Source organism: Sinohyriopsis cumingii, chromosome 4, assembly GCF_028554795.1.
Source record: "Sinohyriopsis cumingii isolate HCF-2022 chromosome 4, ASM2855479v2, whole genome shotgun sequence".
In the NCBI taxonomy this organism is placed as follows: Eukaryota; Metazoa; Mollusca; class Bivalvia; order Unionida; family Unionidae; genus Sinohyriopsis; species Sinohyriopsis cumingii.
The window spans coordinates 74,119,357-74,141,656 of record NC_142964.1 but is presented as its reverse complement, the minus strand read 5'-3'; the positions used below and the strand labels follow the sequence as shown (position 1 = coordinate 74,141,656).

Genomic DNA, 22,300 nt, shown 5'->3' with positions numbered 1-22,300 from the left:
TTGCCTGCTTTCCAAATCCCGCTATCGTCAGCACATTGGGATAAATCTACCTTATATTTGTTAATTATAGTGTCAAGGTCGTTTACCATGATATTGAATAAAGTGGGGCTAAGCACCCTACCTTGTGGCATACCGTTTCCTAGGTTATATATATCTGAATATTGATCCCCTACTTTTGTCAGTATCTTCCGATCTGTTAGGAAGTCTGCTATCCAGTTATGTATGCGGCCAGTTATTTCGTATAGATTAAATTTCGCAATAAGACCTTTTGTCCAGACAAAATCGAATGCGTTTTCTAGTTTGAGAAATACTGCGATTACATGTCTATTGATTTGCATTTTGCATTAAATGCTAGCTTGATGCTTGCTTCGAGTCTGAACAATTGGTCCAGGGTGGATCTTTTGTTGGAAAGCCGCTTTGTGTTTCTGCAATGTAGTTGTTGCTTTCTATATGGTATCTTAGTCTTTGTTAATCATTGTTTCCATTATTTTGTATATGTTATCAGTTAGAGATATGGGTCTGTATGCATTGATGTCATTTGGGTTTTTGCCAGGTTTGGGTATTGGAATGACGATAGCTTTTTTCCATCTTTTGGGTAGTTGGCCCTTCCGCCAGCTTTTATTTAGTAGATCTAGTATAATTTCGGTTGTGTTTTCCGGGATGTGTTTGTATATTTCATAGCCAAGTTGGTCTCCTCAGTGTGAGGTTGCCTTTTTCTTAGCAAGTGCAGATATCCATTCTTCTTTGTGAAATCCTTGTTTAATTTAGATTGTTTGTCCCATACCCGTTTTGCGTTTGTTTTGAAGTTTATGTTAGAACAGAAGGCTTGCCAGGACTTTTCTTTTGCATTTTGGATTATTGTTTTCATTTCTTTTTCCCTATTGTTGTAAATTCTAAAGTCATTGGAGTTCCCTGTGTGTTTAAATCGATTAAGGGCTTTTTACCCCGCTTTTTTGAGCTACATTACAGTCTTGGTTCCAACATGGGACAGTGGGTTTAATTTGTTGTCCTGGTGTTCTCTGTATACTTATTTTAGCTGCCTCACTTAGGGCGTTCATTGCATTTAGATTGTATTGATAGATGGTATCATTATAAAGATCTGCTAGAGTTATTGTTGAGAGGGCGATTTTAAATTTATTCCAATCGGCTTTGTCACACCTCCACCTTGATATGTTGTTAGTTGGGTATGTTTGTGTCATTATATTGAGGGTGAGTATGATAGGGAAGTGATCGCTTCCAAGGGTGCTGCTTTGATTAACTTCCCAATCTGAGATTTGGGCCAATTTAGGAGTGACTATGGTGAGGTCGATTACTGATAGTGCACCTTTGATGGGGTCTAATCTTGTTCCTGCTCCATTGTTAAGGATAGCTAGATTGGATTCGGTTGTCCATATATATATAAAGAGAGAGAGAGAGAGAGTCGTATTTCTATATCTGAATCAAATTTGAAATAAATCTCAAATTACAATATTGCTGCAAAATTTACATAATCTTTCTATCGATTCTTTTCAATTTTCACCATCTTTTCAGCTTTGCCCTAAAGCTTCCGGGACATTATTCCTTTAAAATTTGTGACGAAAACAAGATCATATATTTAAGTATATTCCGTACGTCAATTATGTAACACATGATTAATGATTTTAACAAATAGCCCCAAAGTACAATTTCAAAGAAAGATGCCTTTTCCAGTTTCTCGTACAGTGAAACTTATCGAAGCTGAAATCCTAAATAACCAAATATAAATGTGACTTTTGAGGGGTTTTTTGTTTACTAAGTTGTTTCTTAAAGGTAGGTAAATTAGGAATTGGTTTAAGTTTGTTAATGTAGGATCCTCAAATCTTTATATCAAGTACACCTAATGATAAGGTGTTGTGCCTTCTGTGTTATAACTGTGACATAAATTTTGTTCATTACTTATCGGATATTCCAGAACATTAAATCCTTTAAGGTTATGGTTTAAAATACCCATGATTTCCAATTGAATCCTATTAAAAACTATACATTTCCAGCAGTGGGCATTCACTGCTATTTGTTCATGATCTAAAATAGCCAGTGTTTCCTATTAAATGTTATACAAAAAAAAACAATAATTTTTCAGTAGTGGGTATTCACCGTTATTTCCCACTCAGGAATCAATACGATACAATGCTTTAGTTGTAAAACCTTTCTAGTCATTGTTGGTTTGTTTGAACTTCTTCAGGTCAGATCAGTTTAGTACTGAAGTCAATGAATTGCAGTGCAGCATCGATCCTAAATCAGAATGTCATGAATTGATTTTTATGAAGTGCAGCGTGAGTATGTATTTCAGAGTCTGGGGCTATACCATTTGTCTTCGTCATTCGAGTGATACAGAAGTAATGAGGAGAAAGTTCAGTGGATCAAGTTGTTGATGTATCTTTGTATCAGAGAGAGAGAGAGAGAGAGAGAGAGAGAAAGAGAGAGAGAGACTGATATTTGGAATTTTAACGTAGCTTTAACAATGTTTCAATCATATCGCTACGATGTCTGCAGTGTCGCAGTTTATAGTGATGTCTAGCACTGGGACATCATGCCGAAGACATGTAGCACGATGTCCCAACCAGTCACATTATCCTAACACCAGGCCGACCAGTCCTAACACTAAGTTCTTAATGCTGAGCGCCTAATGAGGTAGCGGCTAGTACCATTTTTATAAGTCTTTCATATGACTTGGTCGGGGTTCGAACCCGTGGCCTCCCGCATCCGAGGCGGACGCTCTAACTACTAGGCTACCGGAGCGGTTTCTCTCTTTGTATCAGGCCTAAAAAGATTAAAATATTGCAAATATATAATTTTATTTTATTTACTTAGTAAGCTAAGTATTCTAATTAGCCAGGTGTTCCTTATCACAGGGTTTTTCTCTTAATGTCCGTTATATCCGTTTATGTAATGCAACATTAATTCTACAGAACTGTATAAACAATTAAATAGGCAAGTTATTTCCATTTTGATAATGTGTGTGATCTGATGCAATTAGTTTGGCCCCATACGTGTACATTGTTTCCTCAATAGCTCTTGGATTTGACACCTCTCCGATTCCTTTAATTTGACCCTAGAGAATATCAGCCTCAAGTAAAGAGTTTTAAAACTTAGTGTACTTAACCGTCATTCTTATTAGGAATTCACTTTTCAAAATAATGGATTAAAAAGTGAATTCCTCATAAGATAAAATTACAATAATAAAAAATAATTGTAACTTCTGTAATATTTTATTATTTTAAAATTCATTCATTTTAATTCACTGCATCTTATCACACACACCAACGCAGAAAACCATGAACAAGAAATCATTACACATGATGCTTCAAAAAAAAATAAAATGATTTTTAAAACATTGCAAGTTGGTTTACACGTGACAAAGTGGAGACATGATAAAATTGTATCTTTTTTTTTTTTTTTTTTGTCGACTGCGCAAATACACAGAATAATCTACATAATTGGTTTAATCTAAAAACAAAAACATTTGGAAATTAGATTAGTATGTCACGATTCGTAAATTGTACTGTTCTAAACATAATGTTCACATCACCCACCCAACTGCGAAAAGTATAGACCAACATCTTCCTAGCATGACAGAAAATCCATCAAACTCTATAATATCGGCCTGATATAAGAAGTAGACAAAAACGATGATTATGATAAGTAAAACGAAAATGACTATTCAGATCTGGCATCGTGTGATAGGCTTTTCCTAAAAATCAACATTGTATGCCTGCCATAACAAATATTACAAATTTGACCGTAATAAGTAGAATGGATTGAACAGACCCTGATCTGCTGGTGCATGATCATCAAAGTCTATTTGCCTGAAATGACAAGTAGAGCAAAATGTGGAACAAGTAAGTAACACGGACAGCATAGATCCAGACCGGCTGTTGTATATGGATTTACGCTGTTAACAGTTTGATGATCGTTATATACAGATGCATGTGGGATGAACACCAACCCAAAACAGTACTGGAGAATAAAAAGGAAACGAAAGTCAGTATTCTAAGACAACGATAATGGAGACTAGCAAAATGGAAGAAATAATATTGTCACTTCTTCGAGTCAGCGGTGGAATAATATGACTTTGGTCATATAGATATCAATGAATAATCGGAAAGCTCCCATCATCAAATTAGCGTGTTCTACGCCATAACGCAGGTATTAAAACTAGCTTGATCAGCATGGCTGAATAAGCATGGGAATGGACAAGTATTGTTGTTCTTGTACTTGTTCGTGTTGTTGTAGGGTTTAACTCCAGCTTTCAGTACAAGACAGGCCATACATGGCGGCCAGTATTAATGGTGGAGGAAGAACCCAGGAAAACTCTGGAAAGAACCTCCGACCCACAATGAGCTACCGTCAAGCTTTCTCACATACCCACATTGGCCAAACCCGAAACTCGAACCACGCAGACAGTACAACAAGTATTGTATCCATCCTTGCATATTGTTGATGGAAATATTAAGGCTAATAAAACTTAACGTGCTGATTTACAAGAAATAACCGTTGTGCAACCAAAACAAACCAACCTCTCCGTCTTGCCTGCAAAGTTCTGCAATGACTAACCCACAATGCAAGTAATTTTCCAAAATATCCTGAAAATACATAGTCATATTTTTTAAACAAACAGCACTCATCTAAAATTTCAAGACCTTCTCCACCAAAACAGATCTCAATGCCAACCATCATCTCAAGGCAATATTACGTTTTGTATGTGAATTTCGCATAAAACACTAGCTCAAACTCGTATTCAAAAAATATAAAATATGTGAAAGTTGTTTAATAATACGATTCCGTGGGTTGTAGTACAAAGTGTTGTTTTCGGCATGGTCAAGGTCTTCTGTCATATCATCAGTTTTATAGCTCACGAATACTCACGCAAGATCAGATAGTTCAATGTTTACTCTAGGTCTGTGTCTTAACAGAATATTTGGGAACGCAGAACGCAGAACACTTCGTCGATTAATTCTTCTTCCGTGTCCGATCTCTCTGGCAATGTCATTAAGATGCATCCCGTCTCTGTTTTTGAAGTCAAGCGCCTTCCTTACCCTGATAAAAGCCTTGATTTTCGGGGGATCTACACGGCTCGCAGGTAGGTGGTCAAAGTTGATCATTACGATTTTCCTATGTTTGTCCCTGACATACAGGTGCCAGGCATACTTCCATTCTATTTCTGTCCGCGGTCGACCCTGCTGGCAAAGATAACTGGAGGACACTATGACAAGAAAACACCTCGTCTCGTGTAGTACATTTTGAGCATCTTCGTCAGTAATATCTCCCGGCAAACAGTCTCTCATTGGAAGGTAAGTACAATATCCGCAATTATCCAAATAAGGCACGAGGATTTTTTTCACCCATGTGAGTAAGCGCTCGTTGTTCTCATCAAAGGATATATAAACATCGTATTTAAATTTACAGACGGAATTGTCTTGTCTTCGTAGTAAAATTCTAAGTTCGTACCGAAATTTGTAACTTATCACAGTAGTCAATATGATAAGTATTGAAACGACAGCAATGCAGATGCTTATGATCATGGTTGTAAAATCTTTTACTTTACATTTATCTCCATGAACGTGTTTGAAATCAATGGCTTTTAAACGGCCGTAACTTTCTGTATGGCAGTAGACAGTGTCCGAATCCACTTGGCGAAACTGCAACCATTCGGATACCCAGATGGTGTCACAGTCACAGAAGATGATTAAATTACGTAAATCCAACGAAGTAGCAGGTATATACTGAATAGATTTGGGTAGGCTTTGTAAAAATCCCCCGTTATTTGCCAGAGACAGATTAGTGATATTGTTTATCAAGTCTATTGCTGCTACATCTATTCTTTGAAGCTTGTTATTGCAGATCATTAGAACGGAAACATTTTTCAAATAATCCCTTGCATCTAATACAGATATGTTATTATTACACACATTTAATTCATATGAAAATGAAGTTTTTGGCAGATGATCAGGCAGCTTAGTTAAGCCAACGTCTTGGCAGTCGACTGTTAGCCTGCTTTTTTTAGGCTGTTCTGTACAGTTACATTTAAGTGGGCAGCCTTTTTCAACGTTGATGGGACACACAAATTCATCCAAACGACCATTCTTTGTCAAGCTCACTATTGAAACGCCTTTCAAGCTAGGCGGGTTAGTGCATTTAACATCATATACATTTGTCCAAATTCTTTGGATCACTTCTTCGGCAAGACTGAGAAATGGTTCCATTTTGCAGTCACATGTGAAATTAGCACCCAGAAAATTAAAACTAAAGTCAAAGAGAGCACCAAGCTCAACTAAATTTGGAACACCAAGCTTATCGAACTCCGGCCATGTTAAAAATGGATTGTCTTTCATTGTCACTGTTCCAGGACCGTACGTTTTATTTGTATCAAAGACAATATCCAACAAATTTGTTAATTCGCTCACCTGATTATTGCTAAAGTCCCTGATACAGAACGGTCCGCTCATTACTATGTTGGTGATATCTACTGATGTGAGACTGTTGCTACTTGCGTTCATATATGAGATGTTCAGGTTCAGACCAACTAATGCATATGGTTCTATTTCCATAATTTTATTTTCTGAAACATCCAGAGCTATCAATTGTTTCAGGCCCACAAACGTTGTATTTAAAAGACTCCTCAAATCATTTCCTTTCAAATTTAGAATCTCGAGATGTATCAGACACGATATGTTGCTAATGTACCTAATTTTGTTTTCCAACAGATCAATTTTTACTAACGTGGTGTATTTACATATATTGGCTGGAAAATATGCCATAACACCGTATTTATGTATTAACTGCAGTGAATCATTCTCACTGGAACTGCTATCAACAATCATTACCACTGACTGTCCTTCCACACTTATATATTCAATCTCAATGTTTCCCAAAGGCAACGTTTTGGCTAAGTTCGGCATTTCTGATTGGCATCCTTGCAAGCCGAGGGATAAATGAATGAAAGCAAGAAGTGTTAATACGCTAATCATTTCAAACACATTTGGTTTAGTGCGTTGTTTTTGTGTCTGGAGAATTTCACTGATCAGAAAATCCAAATTCGTACTTATGAAGACGATACATGCGTACTCGAAGTTCTAACTTCCCCGAGTGTATCCTTTTGAATAAAAGGCTAATATATGAAACGAATTCATTGTTCGGCCTTTTAAATATGTTCCTAGTTACACACATGAAGAGGTTCAAGCTAAAACCAGCTTGTATTGAATTACCGCTCCAAAAATGAAAGAATACAGTAGCTGCGCTTCGGTATAGACTAAAAGGATCGGTAGGAGACTATATGTTCATAAGGTGTGTGTCATATTGAAGTTCTCTGCTTTTTTTCACGTAACTTTGACATTTTTCTTGCATTTTCATCTGATATTGACCAGTTGTTTGCACGTTTCAACTAACTTGGACCATTCGCTTGGACTTTTCATCTAACTTTTCATAATTCTCTTGCAGTTTTCGACTAACGTTCACCATTCGCTTGTAATTTTCATCTAACTTGGACAATTCGTTTGCTATCCGGAGATTAATGGCCTTTTGACATGTTTGGTCCGTCGGTGATGTTTTGCGGTTGTCACGTTAAGCAACTGACATTTGTCCACCCACTCAAAAAAAGGAAACAACTATCTTAACTGTAATCATGCCCTATCATGCACAAAATAACAGCATTTGTCTTATTTCTTTATGTCAAATTTGAATGTAAGGTCTTGATCACTCGTCTGTTTCTTTTACCCAATATCCATACGTGCTAATCACATTTCCGGACACACTACACTAATGATATTGAAAAATGGGAACCAACCTGGAAAAAGGTGAACGTAAAATAGTGTATATATAGGTTAGGCAAACCAGGATTGGTTAATAATATAAGTTATGCTGTAGGAAAAAGAATCTTCGAGAGCTTATCCTAGTTGTAAGTGGAAAAACATATAGACGTTGTTTAATTGATGGAATTTCAGTCCTTTGCCAGTCTTGAGTTTGGAACACTCATTAAAAAAATTAGCACCTGACTCTTTGGTGCAGAATTGAAAGCACATGTTTCAAACACATGCAGGTCCAGAAAATTGCGCGGCTCATATCCTTTCCTCAACACAGAAGCTGACATCCAGGTTTCATCTATAATGATAAATATAGGTTGGATCATGAGCACTCAAAAATTTTAAGTTACTGAATTTTTAATATCATGGTGTTTGCATTGGTTTCTATGTGAACTGAATTAGTGCTGTGAGGCCTTCCATCATTTGATTCAGAGTAGTTGCCCTTTCATATACTACCTTAGACCTGTTTGAATTGTGTCCCTTGTATTTACTATACCCTAATGACAATGATATTAAGTAAATTTTTCATATTTTCATAAAGTACTTCTTATGAAAGTGCAAACGTATTAAATTTTTTCAGTTGATATTCCTGTAACCTTGTGGATAGACTAAAGCAGAAGTCATTTTATTTAGGTTTAAAATATGGCAATGTAGACACAAATATATTCTAGATATGTATGGTTGAAAACAAAATGGAATACTCATTCTGTATTCGCCAATACGATCCTTCTGTGGAATTAATGAGTCACTTGGGCACATCAATAGATTATTCATATTTTATAGCATATATCATTAAATAACATAAGATACATTTGTGTTTTAAGATATAGAATGAAATGAAATCTTTACCACACACGCGCGTATTTTCTCTCTATGTTCAAAATCAAAATTCCAAAAAAGGCAGAGCTATGAATTGATGAGCTAGAGGCCCGCCAAGCCGTTTCCTGTGGCCCGCAAAATGATTGGCGTCACAAGTTTTCATTAGATATAACAAAGGCTGTGCGGCCCTTAGTCCATCGAAAATGCCCTCAAGCGGCCCTCAAGTTGGTTTGAGTTTGAGGCCCCTGACCGAGAGGTTGTTGTTTCTGTAGTCAAGAGGGTTAGAATAACAGTCACTGAAGCGTCCAGATATTTTGGGATCCACGTCAAGACTGTTGACGATCGCATACGAAGTGTTAATAATAACTACCAATATTGACCCCAGATTGTAGTAACAGAGGATGAGAAGGATGCATAGTTCCACTACATGAAATATATTATTCAATAAGACTTCCCAATGTCTCGGATGATAGTCAGGCAATATGTAAAAACATTGGTCAGAAAACGTGCACACCAGACCCTGTTCAGTTTAAACACAGGTCCATCGTCTTTTCAATGGTTCAAAAAATATTTTGAAATACCAACAGAGCTCTATGAACAAGGCGCATAAAAATGATCATTAAAGATCGAAAAAGGCAAATTAGAATGTGATGGATCAACGCATTCAGCTTCTTAGGAATATCGTTTACAAGCTGGAACTCTAAGATAAACCAAAGTGCAATGCAATGAGGTGAGGAAAAGGCCCATCAGAGGGTTATATGCATTAGAGGCCAAGATAAACCAACACGTTGTATCATCAACTGGCCATATAACAAAGAGGCCAAGATACACCAACACGTTGTATCATCAACGGGCCACATAACAGAAAGAATAATTTTGTACGTTAGCAACAGTCACAAAAATCGAGACTTAAATAAGTCCAGATTTCTTTCGGTTTTTGTTATGAAATCCTTCAGTTTAGTTCTGTTCACAAGATAAAGGAGACTTCAGAAAAGCAGGACTGTACCCAAGCATCAGACCACCCAGGACCGCCATCGTCACTGGTCCGACGCCCGTAATATAAATTCCCTTCTAGATATTGAATACACTATATTTAATACCAGTATAAAAATAACTTATTTTTGTCCTTCTATTATTTACATTTATACAATTGAAAGTGTCATAGTTTGAATCCTTTGCTAATGTAAAGTCTCATCCAATTACAATATAACTATTTAAGATCTTATTTGGGTTCTTTTTAATAAAAAAAATCAGGAATAAAATTTTGGGTTGTCTCTATTTGGTCTATATACATGCATCTTTACAAGTGTGAATCTCTAACCGTATATATCTGTATATAACATGTCGTATTTCCATCCTGCCTTTATCCCTTTATGTAAAATGAATTGAAGCGTATTGTTAAATAATATAGATAAACGTTTTTGACCTTTTAAGAATATCAGCTAAAGACGCAATCACAAGCAGAAGCTCGCTGACAAACATGGACAATCAATTACGTATTTTGTCATAGATGTAATACTTGAGGTTGAAAGTGATTAGAAACAGATTCCTGATGTAGATGCATTCGTCTCCAGGTTTATTATCTTAATGTACATATTCCTCTCAGCTCATACAATGCACGTTCTAGGATACTTTTACGAGTACTATCAACAGATGATCAGGAATGTTGTTGCAAAGCAAACCGGTGAACATTCTTTAAAATGGAAACAAGGAAAATCGTATTTTCAGGTTTTTTAACGGTATATAGCACTGACATTTAACAAACACGATGCACAGAAAAAAAGACAGGGTAACATATTAAGGAGTTTAATCTTTTACTTCCCGAGTTTATCGTTGTATAAACTGTCAGCTGCTGAATCCCACAGGAATTAACGCTCGATGGGCGTTATGAAAGCAGCTTAAGTCGGCAACTGACAGCTTATACCAAGATAAGATCAGATAAAATAGCATTAAACTCTTATAATTACGGTTTCTTATAATGTTAATAATTCTTTTATTTTTATTATGCTTTTTCAAAGATGTAACTCCAGTCTGTCTTAGAGCTTTATTTAATGTGTGAATTCTTGTCGCGAGGCTTCTGCTACGTAGCTATTTGTATGACAGGGGATTCTCCATCAACAACGTAATAGATACGTTAGCATCAAACAGGCAATTCTACCGATGGTAGGTTATCTAAGGTTTTGAACATTCTACAGCGTGGTCTTGATATTTTATCTAACTTGGCATATGTGTTCTGAGAGCAGTTCAACATTGAAAGCAAAGAATGCGTTGTTTTGTTTGACATGCAAATGACTCTTGGATTTGATGCTTTAATGTACAACTTTGCTGATTCATTATTCTCCTGACACGTAGACAACCAATTTTCATGTCTTTAAATATATTTTGGTGTTCATTAACACGTCTTCTACCTACAGAGTGTACCTACAATTGAAATTAATACTAACGGTAAATGGTTATAATGATCGGGGTCCAGCAGTCAAACAAAGTAAGACATCGACTCTGACACTTACGATGGACGATGGGCGAGATGTATCTCCCACCCACCTCCACCTCCACATACTAACTCTAAGGGTCGGCATCTTACACTGTAGGACTATCGATCCAATTGTTATAATTTTAGCCTTTGAACCCTCTCTTTCCAATCCCTATATCCATTTACCTATAGTTTTAATTTCATTTGTAAAGAGGAGTAGTGAAAGTGCTGTAGCCCCCATGTTCCTCCTGATAGATGCTGAGTTTCATAGCTCTAAAAGACAGGTCTACATAAAAGATCATACTCTGTCAAAGATTTATATCATTTTGTTTTCTAGTCATCGTTCGTCTTTGTGAAATTTAATTAGTTTTATTTTTGTGATCATTCGGGTGTTCCACTGGCAAATGACTATAACTTAGCTGATTCGTTCGGAATGCTTGATAACTCAGCTTGTAAAATATCGTCTGCTTCAGAAGGCATGTCAGATATTCATGAATCGGTGTGTTTATTGTCTCTATGTGTGAGTTTGGAATTCTGCTATTTCGAAAACAAGAATCACTTGCAGAATAATAAAAGCACAAAAGTGCAAGATCTCATGGACATGCAACATTATTTTTGCCAGATTCAAATCAAATCCAGTCAAAGAAAGAATTATTCATTTTCAGAAAATACAAAGATTTATTATTCGATTCTGTTACAATCAATTCATTCAATTTTCAGAATAAATTATAAACCCAGCAAGATTTTTTTGTTTCAGTTTAAAGGTATGAAGTGTGTATGCCTTCTTTTCGATCTTTGCTTTGCTTGCAGTGACTCTCTTTTAAGAAGATGGTATAAAATAGAGACACATAAACGCAGCTTGGTTTGATCATGTGCTTATGTTCTGACCAACGGACATCTTCCTTATATTTACCGACTAATGCAATTAAAAGTATTGTCTTATCAGGGATTGAAAACCACAATGGGTAAATTATGCAAAAGAAAAGCACTAAGTGTACACATTGCACCTGGCTGACATCTGCCCAACAGCCAAATGCACGAACAGTTGACCAAGAAAGCTGATTCAATGAGAGCTGTAAAAGATTTCTTCCATCACTATTAATCGCATATGCTATGGAAACAACTATTTAAAGATTTCTGTATGGTTGTATCTTCATCCATATTTGATGGTACGTCATTCTATTTTCAACCACTTTTCCCAAACTTGTGACTTTTGAAACATCAATTGTCGTACAGAATTTATCACTCGTTGTTGGATTTGTGTAGCATAGAAAAAACGTAAAGTTGCTATTGTGAGTTATTTTTTACATTTAATATTGGCTTTCTTTAATTTTGAATGCAAGGTTAACCAACGCAGGGAAATATTCAAGTTCCTAGTAGTAACAAAATTGAGATTCAGTGTTTCGAAATAAAATTAATCAAATAAAAGCAGAGGAGCAGTTTTGCAACATCTATTAAAATGTGATTCTATGATTGTATAATTTAATCCTTTTCTAGCAATAGCGGTACTGATTGCATTTTTAGAAATAGATAGTAATCATTGAAAATATACTCCTTGTCTGAATCAGATCTTTACTTGTTTGTAGCTATTTAAGGCAGAATTGTGCCTCTCTGCACATCCAATACAAATGACTCTTTAGATCTTTATGGGAAACTGAGGAACACAAATAAAAACAATAGATTCAGTATATAGTGTGTGATACTTTATCTATTGTACACACTTTGACATTTGTTGGTTTTAGTATGGGAGACAGTGCATAGGTCTGATGATAAGTTTCATTTAAGTGCTCACATTGACCAAATAACCATTTGTTATTAAATGCTCATTTTTGGCCCCGTTACATGAACATTGTCAGAATGCAGTATTCTACGATATTGAACACCTTCATAGTGCACGCCTAATGATAGTTTTATGTATTCGGAACTACTTTGTAAACAAACCATGTATGCTCGTATAGAAGACGCTTTAGGTTTTGGTTGATTACATTTATTTGTGACTGAACTAAAGCAGCTGTTTCGTCCGTTTGAAAGTATAAATGAAAAAGTGGAAGATGTGGGCGAGTTCACTGAGTCAGAAACTAAACTTTCAAGGAAACAAAGGAATAAATGTGATATTCGCAATGTCAACAACAAACGTGAAAAAACGCAATAATTGAAACTACCTTTCTAATCAGTGAAACAACTATTTAAGAGAATATTCATATCTTTTCGCAAAAAGAACGGTTAAAAATATGACGAGTGCTCTAAAGGGTCTAAACAATATAACATAAAAAAGCATATTGAGGCCAAGAGCTATATGTTATTTGTCAGAGACATGCCATTTTACAAGTCTGTCAAAATACAAGAAAAAAATGCAAATGAATCTTTCGGTAGGAAATTAAAAGCCTCAGAACCAATAATCCGACAAAAATGTTTTATTTCCGCTGGGTAAATGGAGTGTCAAACAACAGCTGCTTTCAATTTTTCCCGTGTGACAATTTTGATACAATGTTGGGCTAGCGATAGATGACACACTGTATGATGCAGGTCATAGCTGGGGTCCCTCCTACAGCTACATGCAAGTGACTCAGAATAAGCATGTTTTGTTTAGCTGATCATAAAAATGGTAATAAATATATATTATTGTATCATGAATTTCCTTAAATTGTACTTACTTACTTCTTCAGATTAGACAGCAAAACCTGTTACAAACAGACGCTATACTGGAATTTCGAGAAGCCTACATTTCCAGTGGTAATCCGTGCACCTTATTTCACTGAGTTGACCCAATAATCCAGCCCCTCATAATAAGAAAAGCAGAATTTTGTTGGATCAACACAGAAACAAAATCCATGCGCATTCATTTACAAGATGACTTTAAAAACGACATATATTTTTAAACTGATGTAGAGCGCGCGACTAAGTTAAAAGGTCGCTGGGCGGATCAATGTGCGTACGAATACTGTTATTGTGTACTGATGAAACTACGGTTATGAATTTGTTTTGGGATAAAAAAAATAAATTAAATTACATTTCTTGTAATTTCTTTTATTGTTAAGATTTATATACTTAAACAGTTTGAGCTTACAATAAAAAGGTTACTGCATTTGAATGGGAAATTATGAACTCGTTTTTTGAGTGCAAAATACTTCACTCTGCAAGGTCGTGCAGTATTTTTTGGAAAACTTGTTCATATTTTCCAATATAAATGCCGTAATCTACAAATACTAGTAAACAGCACTACAGCACTACTGTGGCATAGACCATCATTGCCTAGGACCCTTGCGACAGCACCGGGATAAGTGATGAACAGCGTTTTACCGTTCGTTTGTTCAGTGAACCATACATTAAAAAACATGAACTCCTATTTAGTAAGTATCTGGAAATATTTGTGTTTGTCTTTAAAATTATCCTCGTAATTGCGAAATGACAGAAAATCAGTTTCTCTACTGCTTTCTGTTGCTACGACAGTGCACAAACTTTAGGATTCAGTGATGTAATACGCTGTTACACACATGAATGGCATTGGCATGGAGGAAATTCACAACGTTACTTACAACAGGATTCATTAATGTAAAACGCTGTTAAACACTTGAATGGTACTGGCACGGAGGACATTCACAACGTTACTTACAACATAATTCAGAATATGGCAAGTAATAAAAGCAAATTTATGGGACACTGGATATGTGGTTACAGAAATCAGACGGCTTAAAAGTCTTTAAGATTGGTTCCTCATGTCCTCTTGCTTTTCACAAGGGTGGAAGATATGCGTTTGGTTTCCTGAAAACAAGGTATTTCAGTTTACTTCAGTGACTTGTTTCTTGTTTCAAATTTGATGCAGGCGGCCATATTATGTCGAATAGAGAATATATTTCCTGATTTAGATCCTGATGACTGACATGATTACCCGACGGACAGCTTATGGACTTCTTACGGACTTCTTGTGGAACAACAAAACAAGTGTAACCATGTTCTAAAATGTTAATAGCACTAGCGCGTACGTTTAAATAGGATAATGGTCAAAGCTGAAGAATGTTTAGATCCGTCAGATCTAGCAGTTGTTAATCACCACTCCGCAACCGAGCTAAGGTGCGACGTCACATGTGACACTTAGATTATACACTGTGACGTCGTGTGTAATTTTGTAATTTTTGACAATTTTGCCAGCAAAAGTGATAGATGGCAAATACACTCTGTTTATACAGAGCCTTTCTGACATTGTCACCATCCTTATGTATGTTTAAAGACACATGCATATGCTTAGTTCATGTGCCTTTAATGATTGTCATATTCATCATTTGCAGATGAGACAAACAATACTGAATCATTAAAATAGTTCTGCCAAGTCCAATGTGGAACAGCGAATGCACATTATGGCAGTAGGAGATGAAAAAGCCTATGGCAATATCATATGATGCCGACAGTATAAATGGCAGATAAATATGCATCTCTGAAACGAAAACTGCAAAGTTAAACAAAGGCTTTATCGTTTCTTTTATCAATTACGTCAATATCAGTGCACACATTACAATTCGCACAACTACCCAGGTAATGTGTATGGATGGGAATTACGGCCAAAATTATATGCATGTATTTTCTATTCTTTCTATGCATTATTGTAAATGTCAGCTTGCAAGATCTACTTTTATAATTCTAGTCATGAATTTTCTATTCTTCATTGATGCATCCTGTAAATGACTGCATGCAAATGATGTAACTGCTTAGATCTACTTTCCTTCAGCATCACTGTATCTTGAGGTTTGCCAGCTGCTGAATTGATTCTGGAGTTTGTGGTATGGCAAATGATATGCAAGTTATTACAATTTTTAATATTCTATTTATCAACTTGCTACAACACACGTTACATCGTTCCAACTGTTGATATTGTTCTTCATTGCACAGATTTTGCATTGGCAACATCGTAACGTCACAATGTTCTCATAGTCCATTCTTTATAACAGATCGCACCTTCTAAAATCATGATTATAATGTCGTATCAAGCATGTTGCAAGCTAGCATCAAGGAAGGTAGCATACAATAATGCCTCATTATGACAACAAATGGTGCTTTGACACGTCAGATTTTACAATACGACTATTCCCCTGACCCTAGCTACAAAAGGTTATACCATTTTACTGCATGCTTGGGCTCCATAAATTAAAATAACATTTGAATAATCTTGCTGCATTACAGTCAGCTAGTTTTCCAGAGTATTCACATTCTTAATGGGGGTGGCCTGCAAGAAGCATAAAATAAATTAAATATATCAAATTTTGTACAATTAGAAGTATACTCAATGTTACATTTCCGCTGACCTTTCCGACAGCGATCAGTAAAATTCTCCATTGCATAATTTTCCAGTAAGATCAGTAGAGTTTTTCCCTCGTTGATACTTGAAGAAAAGGCATTAATACTGTCCCAAAACACGCTCATCGACCCAGGATACATGTATAAAATTACAATAATTTAATGAAATACACAGGTTTTGATGCATTCTCTCTCTCTCTCTCTCTCTCTCTCTCTCTCTTAGGTAATTCTAATGAAACTACTTTTAAATGACAAAATGCGGCACACTTAGTAAGTCGGAAGTATGCAAAACTACGTTAATATTCCAAAAATTCTTAAAAAATTTTTTAAATCTTTAATGTGACAAAGAGCAGCATAATGATTAGAGCCTAAAGTGCTATATTTATATTTTTACAATTCTTGAACCAATTTATTATTTTTAATAAATAAAAGTCAAATCTCCTGTAACATTATGTCTTTTGTCTGCAGCAAATTACGTTAACCTCAATTCCTAACAGTTATCGACCCACTCAGTTTTACTCAATTGTTCTTTATTACAGACAAGAACTGTGGTATCTATGGTCCTCAGAACCATTTATATATTGGCGGCTTGTATGAGCGATTTGCATATTTTAAATATATTATCGTTATGAGATTCACACTTTCACGTTAGTTGACCCTATATAAATCAGGTTATTGGTCCATCTATCTAGTCTTCCATCGACCTGTTCATTAGCTACGAATTTGTACTTGGCTTAAAAGCTTTGAAAGCAAATATTGGTCATCCAAATTGGGGACAAAACGTTTTAATAAGACGCCATACGACTTTTGTTTTCATCTTTCCGTATTCAGATTTCTACCATTTTACACGTTTATGTCGTCAACCATTATGATAGCTCTCTGACTTGCAACAATAAAATACATTTTGGACTTTTCATTCCTTTGCGTTTGGCGAATGACATGTTATATGCAACTCTTCCCTAATTGGATATCACAAAGATCGTCAAGTGCAGTGATAATAAAGTATATGTCCTAGTTAGATCAGTCACATGTTAGATTTTCATTTGGAAAGACCTGGCACAGATAGAATTGCAGATGTTGTAGTGACACGTCCTTGTTAATCTTCACAGAAATAACGGTGATCTGCTACCAACGAACCCTCAGACCATAAAAGTAATTTTGCAAATCAGTATTTACATTTGTTATGTACATTCTTTCAGGTTTTTCCCAACTTATATTTTCTTTGTATATTGATAGAAAAATCTGCCACAAGCTTGCTCGAAACCTTCTTTATGTGTAGATGATGACACTTTTACTAACATATAAACAGTTGGTTGAAACTGGAGATAAATATTAATTACAATCGACCCTTACACCAATACAGGTGCATGTAAATCATTGAGCGGTCGAAATTTTGTCCATTTCTCATGTTAAAATATTGTCACACGCACACGGGTATTTACTTGACCGAGCGGTTGTCAAACCCTGGCGCGATTCTCGCTAGAAGTCATAGGTTTACCCCGACTTTCGAAAGACTTCCATACAACTTCAGTTGTAAATTAGAAAGCCCGACGTGTCCATGCTATACCTAAATTTTCTTCTAATTAATGCAAGACCACAGATAGACCAAACTGCCACCTATCTATCAACCGCACATCTGCATGTTTTACCTTCATCATGTTTCCGTGCTGCCAACCGTTCACGCCTTACAAAATATATGAGTACTCTTTAACAATGGGAACTATTTTAACTCCACCACCTTAGGCCAGTCAATGTATGCTTTCCAGGCACATTTCGCCAATATAACTGCACCATATTCGCCCACATGGCGACATAAACGGTGACTGCTAAGTCCCTTTTTATTTATTCCCTTGAGTAATTTACCGGTTTAATACCGTAAGTACTGTCCTTGCAGTCACGCTACCAATGTATACCACTAGATTTTAATATGGACTATTTTACGACAGGGACATTCATTCGGTTTTGGTCGGAATTCACTACTAGTAAACCATGACATCATGGAAACACACTAACACTTCACTCCGTGACGTTTGCTCCTAATAATTCGCTCATTATTTCGGGCTAGGAATATTTCCATTGCGCCGAATTCCAATAATCACACAAGTAATCACACAAATCTAAAAATTCCTTAAAACGGGGCGCTATAACCAAGTGCGCATACTCTAAATTTATTACAATACTCTTTCAAATTCATTCTTCGGTTTTCGATGATGGACCATTATTTTCTGATATATATATTCCATCTATGTTTAAGCATTAAATGTACACATTGTTCTTACCCGCTGATCCAGAGTTCTCTAAAAATCCATGACACTGGGGTTCTAGAACCCTCTGTCTCAAGACGTATTGGGTCATGATAGAAAATGTGGAAGTTCAGGTCAGAAAAAAGGATGTCCACAAAGTAGATTTCAAATCCATTGCACGCAGTAATATGTTATTGCACTAACGCCTACTTGTTTTACTATAAGTATTGTTAGGAATTTGGTTTGATTTACTTTTTTTTCTCATACCTTTTATGAATTCGAAAATTTAGTATGCCTCCTGGAAAAAGTTTATTCATTCATCAAATTTCTTGTAACAATTAGTCCAAAGATGCATCCATTTGATGTACAGTCCTAGAATATTGAGTACCCAATCTTGTGCATTAAGGTCAAAGTGTTTGTATTTTGTTTCTTTGATCTCAATGGGACTATAGTTTTCCAAAGGTCATTATCTCCTCCTACACATACACATTCCGCTCCAAAAGCAATGCTAGAGTCTCTTGTTTTCTCATTATCATTCGTCCTGCTGGACATCTTTTCATGCATTATGGTTGTTTGCTCTTCACTCTTTTCACTAATTTCTGTTTCTTCTTTCTCCTTTTGATCATTTTGTTGGCTTTCTTGAATGTAGATTGGGTTCTTTATTCGCTAATATATTCCATCCTCTGATGTTTTCATTAACCAATCATATGATTTGTAATAATCTACATATTCAACCAAATGAATGTGGATTCATTGGCTATTTCAGACAATCCTTATTTTGTCAAAATTATTCTGTCAAACGCACACTGATTTCCTACTCTTATTCACACTAACCTCAATCAATACTCGTGTGTCATCTTCCCTTACATTTAGTTGCTTTTTTACCTTAGAGACCTTGTAAATAAAACTTTACTACACAGTACAAATGTATTTTTACGATAGTACTAACCATTGAATTAAGTAATACAAAAATATAACTTCGTAGTCTCAATGAAATTATATCATAAATTCCAAAGATGATACATAATTCCGTAACAATTGTTCAAACTAAAAGCAGAGCTTTTGAACCTTTCATTAATTTATTGTTATTAATGATCACATAAATATATATTTACATATTATATATCTGCCAAAGCATTCATTTAAATGACGTCTGATAATGAAATTTAAAGACATGGTGAACAAGACACATAACCATTTCAAAAATGGAGTAAAGTAATTGTTCCTAATCAAGGCGCATCAAATGAAGAAACAGGGTTCAAACTAAATGACAGACTGAACTGTTTTTAATACTGAAGTTGTGTCTATATGCTGTTAATTTGTACTGGTTACAGTGTGACTGAATGATCGATGAACAGAACAAAAACAGGAGTTAAAGTGATACATTATTTTACGTCACTTTTATATCATATTTCTTTTTCTTTAATTTGTCTCGAATATATGTTGACATATTTACTTTTAAAAACAAGCTACTAATATTACTAATGTAACTAAATGGGCATGTTTCCAGAAAGTAATTGAGTGAAACATTACTTGTGATACCTCCTTATTCGGGTGGTTTTTAGTGTGTGTGTGTGTGCGTGTATATGTGTGTGTGTGTTTGTAACTGCTGCCAAGTGAAGACCAGATGTTGAATACACATAAACAAATGGGGACTTAAAAGTCAAATGGTTACCCGATTCAAGTCTTTACTTGCCAAACATGTGCATTTACATTCATGAAGAAAAAATTAAAATTAGGACTGTCTCAGTTGCCGGTACTTTAGAGACGTGTGTAAACGCGGGTTTACACATATTACTGGAACCGCTGTATTTTCATACACAATCTCTTTACACTTTGCCATTCACGCATGTCCGGAAATGGCATGCCTAGACGCATGCGCAGTTGGATCGTGAGCAATGCATCATTACAGAAGTTGAAGTAGCGGGAAGGGAATGAAGTCGCCGGTAAAACAGACACTCGTAAGTCCAATTCATAGTTTCTTTTTAAAGATAATATCTTATCATACGTATTTTGAATTATTTTACGGCATTCAAATATTAATGACATTAATTGCAAATTACTTTAAATTTATATAGTTTGTGATGTTAGCTTTTAATAATAAATACCCAGATATGCTTTTTCCCTTGAACAGTTCTACATTTAATTACTAATATTAAAGAAATATGGCCATAATTTCAGCTTGTGTGAAAACTATTTGACTCTGTGGACTGCAAATTCAAACTCTGTCAGTAAATGTAGCTTTTAAATATTTTTGGATGACTTTGATTGTGTGCAAGAGATATGCCTATTGTTATACCTTTGTCTTTGGAATAATTTTAATGAGACTGTTGTAAAATAGGTAAAATTGACATTATGTAAAGTTTGAGAGATAGTTTACAGTTTATGTTTCTACAATACTACATAAGCTTGCTTAGTGACATGGTAAACTTGTAAGATACGCAAGAGAGGTGGGTGATATCAGGCCCAGTTGGGCCTCATGTTTTTTATTATGGTATCAAGATCTGGCCATTATCTTATCTTTATATGTACTTGATTAGTTTTATCATCAGTAATTGAATAAAGCTATTATGATGTCTTTATGTGTACTTGGATAGTGTTATCATCATTGATAAGCCAAGACCCACATCACCTCTTCAAACAATGTACATAGCAGGTCCCCTTACAAATGCGATTGGGACATAATGTGTAATGTATGTGAAATTTCATTCTAGTTTAATTCATTGACTATTTCAGTCAGTTGCAACGGAAAACTGCAAAGAGATAATGTTTACAAGGTCTACAAAAGAAAAGTGTCTTTGAAGCGTGAACTAAGTATGTCATCCATTTGAAATGTTACTTTTAAAAGCTGGGTCTATATCACTGGACAACAAATTTTTACAAAAGTCATGTTACTGAAATAAAATTAGTCAATTCTTATCAATTTTTATGTGCTGAACACGAATATGACAGTCAAATTGCAAAATTGGCTCTAGTTTTTTTGTAATCTGCAAGAAATTAATGTTTACATAACGAAATGCATTCCAATAGTAAAAGGTCAACTGTAATAGCCTACCTATAAAAAATCAAGTCATTGACTACATCTTAGATTTCTTCGCCTGTCTCTTGTACAGCTGTTCGGGAGCATCTCTGAGGAGTGTCCAGCAGTAGTCAGCCAGCATTGTAGTGGACCATTTTCCCTGGTATCTTTATTCCATTGTTGCGATATCTTGATGAAAACGTTCGCCGTGTTCATCACTAACAATACCACAGTTGCTAGGAAAGAAATCCAAATGGGAATGAAGGAAGTGAATCTTTAGAGACATATTGCAGCCAAGTTTCTTATACTTCATCAACATGTCTTCTACTAGTTCCTTATAGTTTTCTGCCCTAACATTTCCGAGGAAGTTTGTAGAAACTAGGCGAAAAGCATTCCATGCTTGTTTCGCGTCACCTTCCAGCAAGTTGTTGAACCGGTCATCTTTGAAAAGCTCTCGAATCTGAGGACCCACAAAAACTCCCTCTTTAATCTTTGCTTCGCTGAGTCGAGGGAATTTTTCATGCAGGTATCGGAATGCTGGCAAAGTCCGGTCAATGGCTTTCACGAAGTTCTTCATCAAACCTAGTTTGATGTGAAGGGGTGGTAGCAAGATTTTCTGAGCCTCAACCAGAGCTGGGTG

General features: G+C 35.7%; 2 protein-coding genes across 2 annotated transcripts in view; one reads left to right on the top strand and one right to left on the bottom strand.

Moving 5' to 3' along the window:
- LOC149801456 (putative ATP-dependent RNA helicase DDX49) overlaps positions 1 to 22,300 on the top strand; it is a 120,866-nt gene that overhangs the window by 75,911 nt on the left and 22,655 nt on the right. The gene's annotated exons all lie outside the window — the stretch shown is intronic.
- On the bottom strand, positions 3,209 to 7,087 carry LOC149801457 (uncharacterized). Its single transcript, XM_089955609.1, has one exon. It carries the CDS (start codon positions 6,984 to 6,986, stop codon positions 4,881 to 4,883), a length of 2,106 nt encoding a protein of 701 aa, XP_089811735.1. The 5' UTR covers positions 6,987 to 7,087; the 3' UTR covers positions 3,209 to 4,880.

Coding starts and splice junctions, on each gene's coding strand:
- LOC149801457 (XM_089955609.1), bottom strand. CDS start 6,986: ATGATTAGCGTATTAACACTTCTTGCTTTCATTCATTTATCCCTCGGC.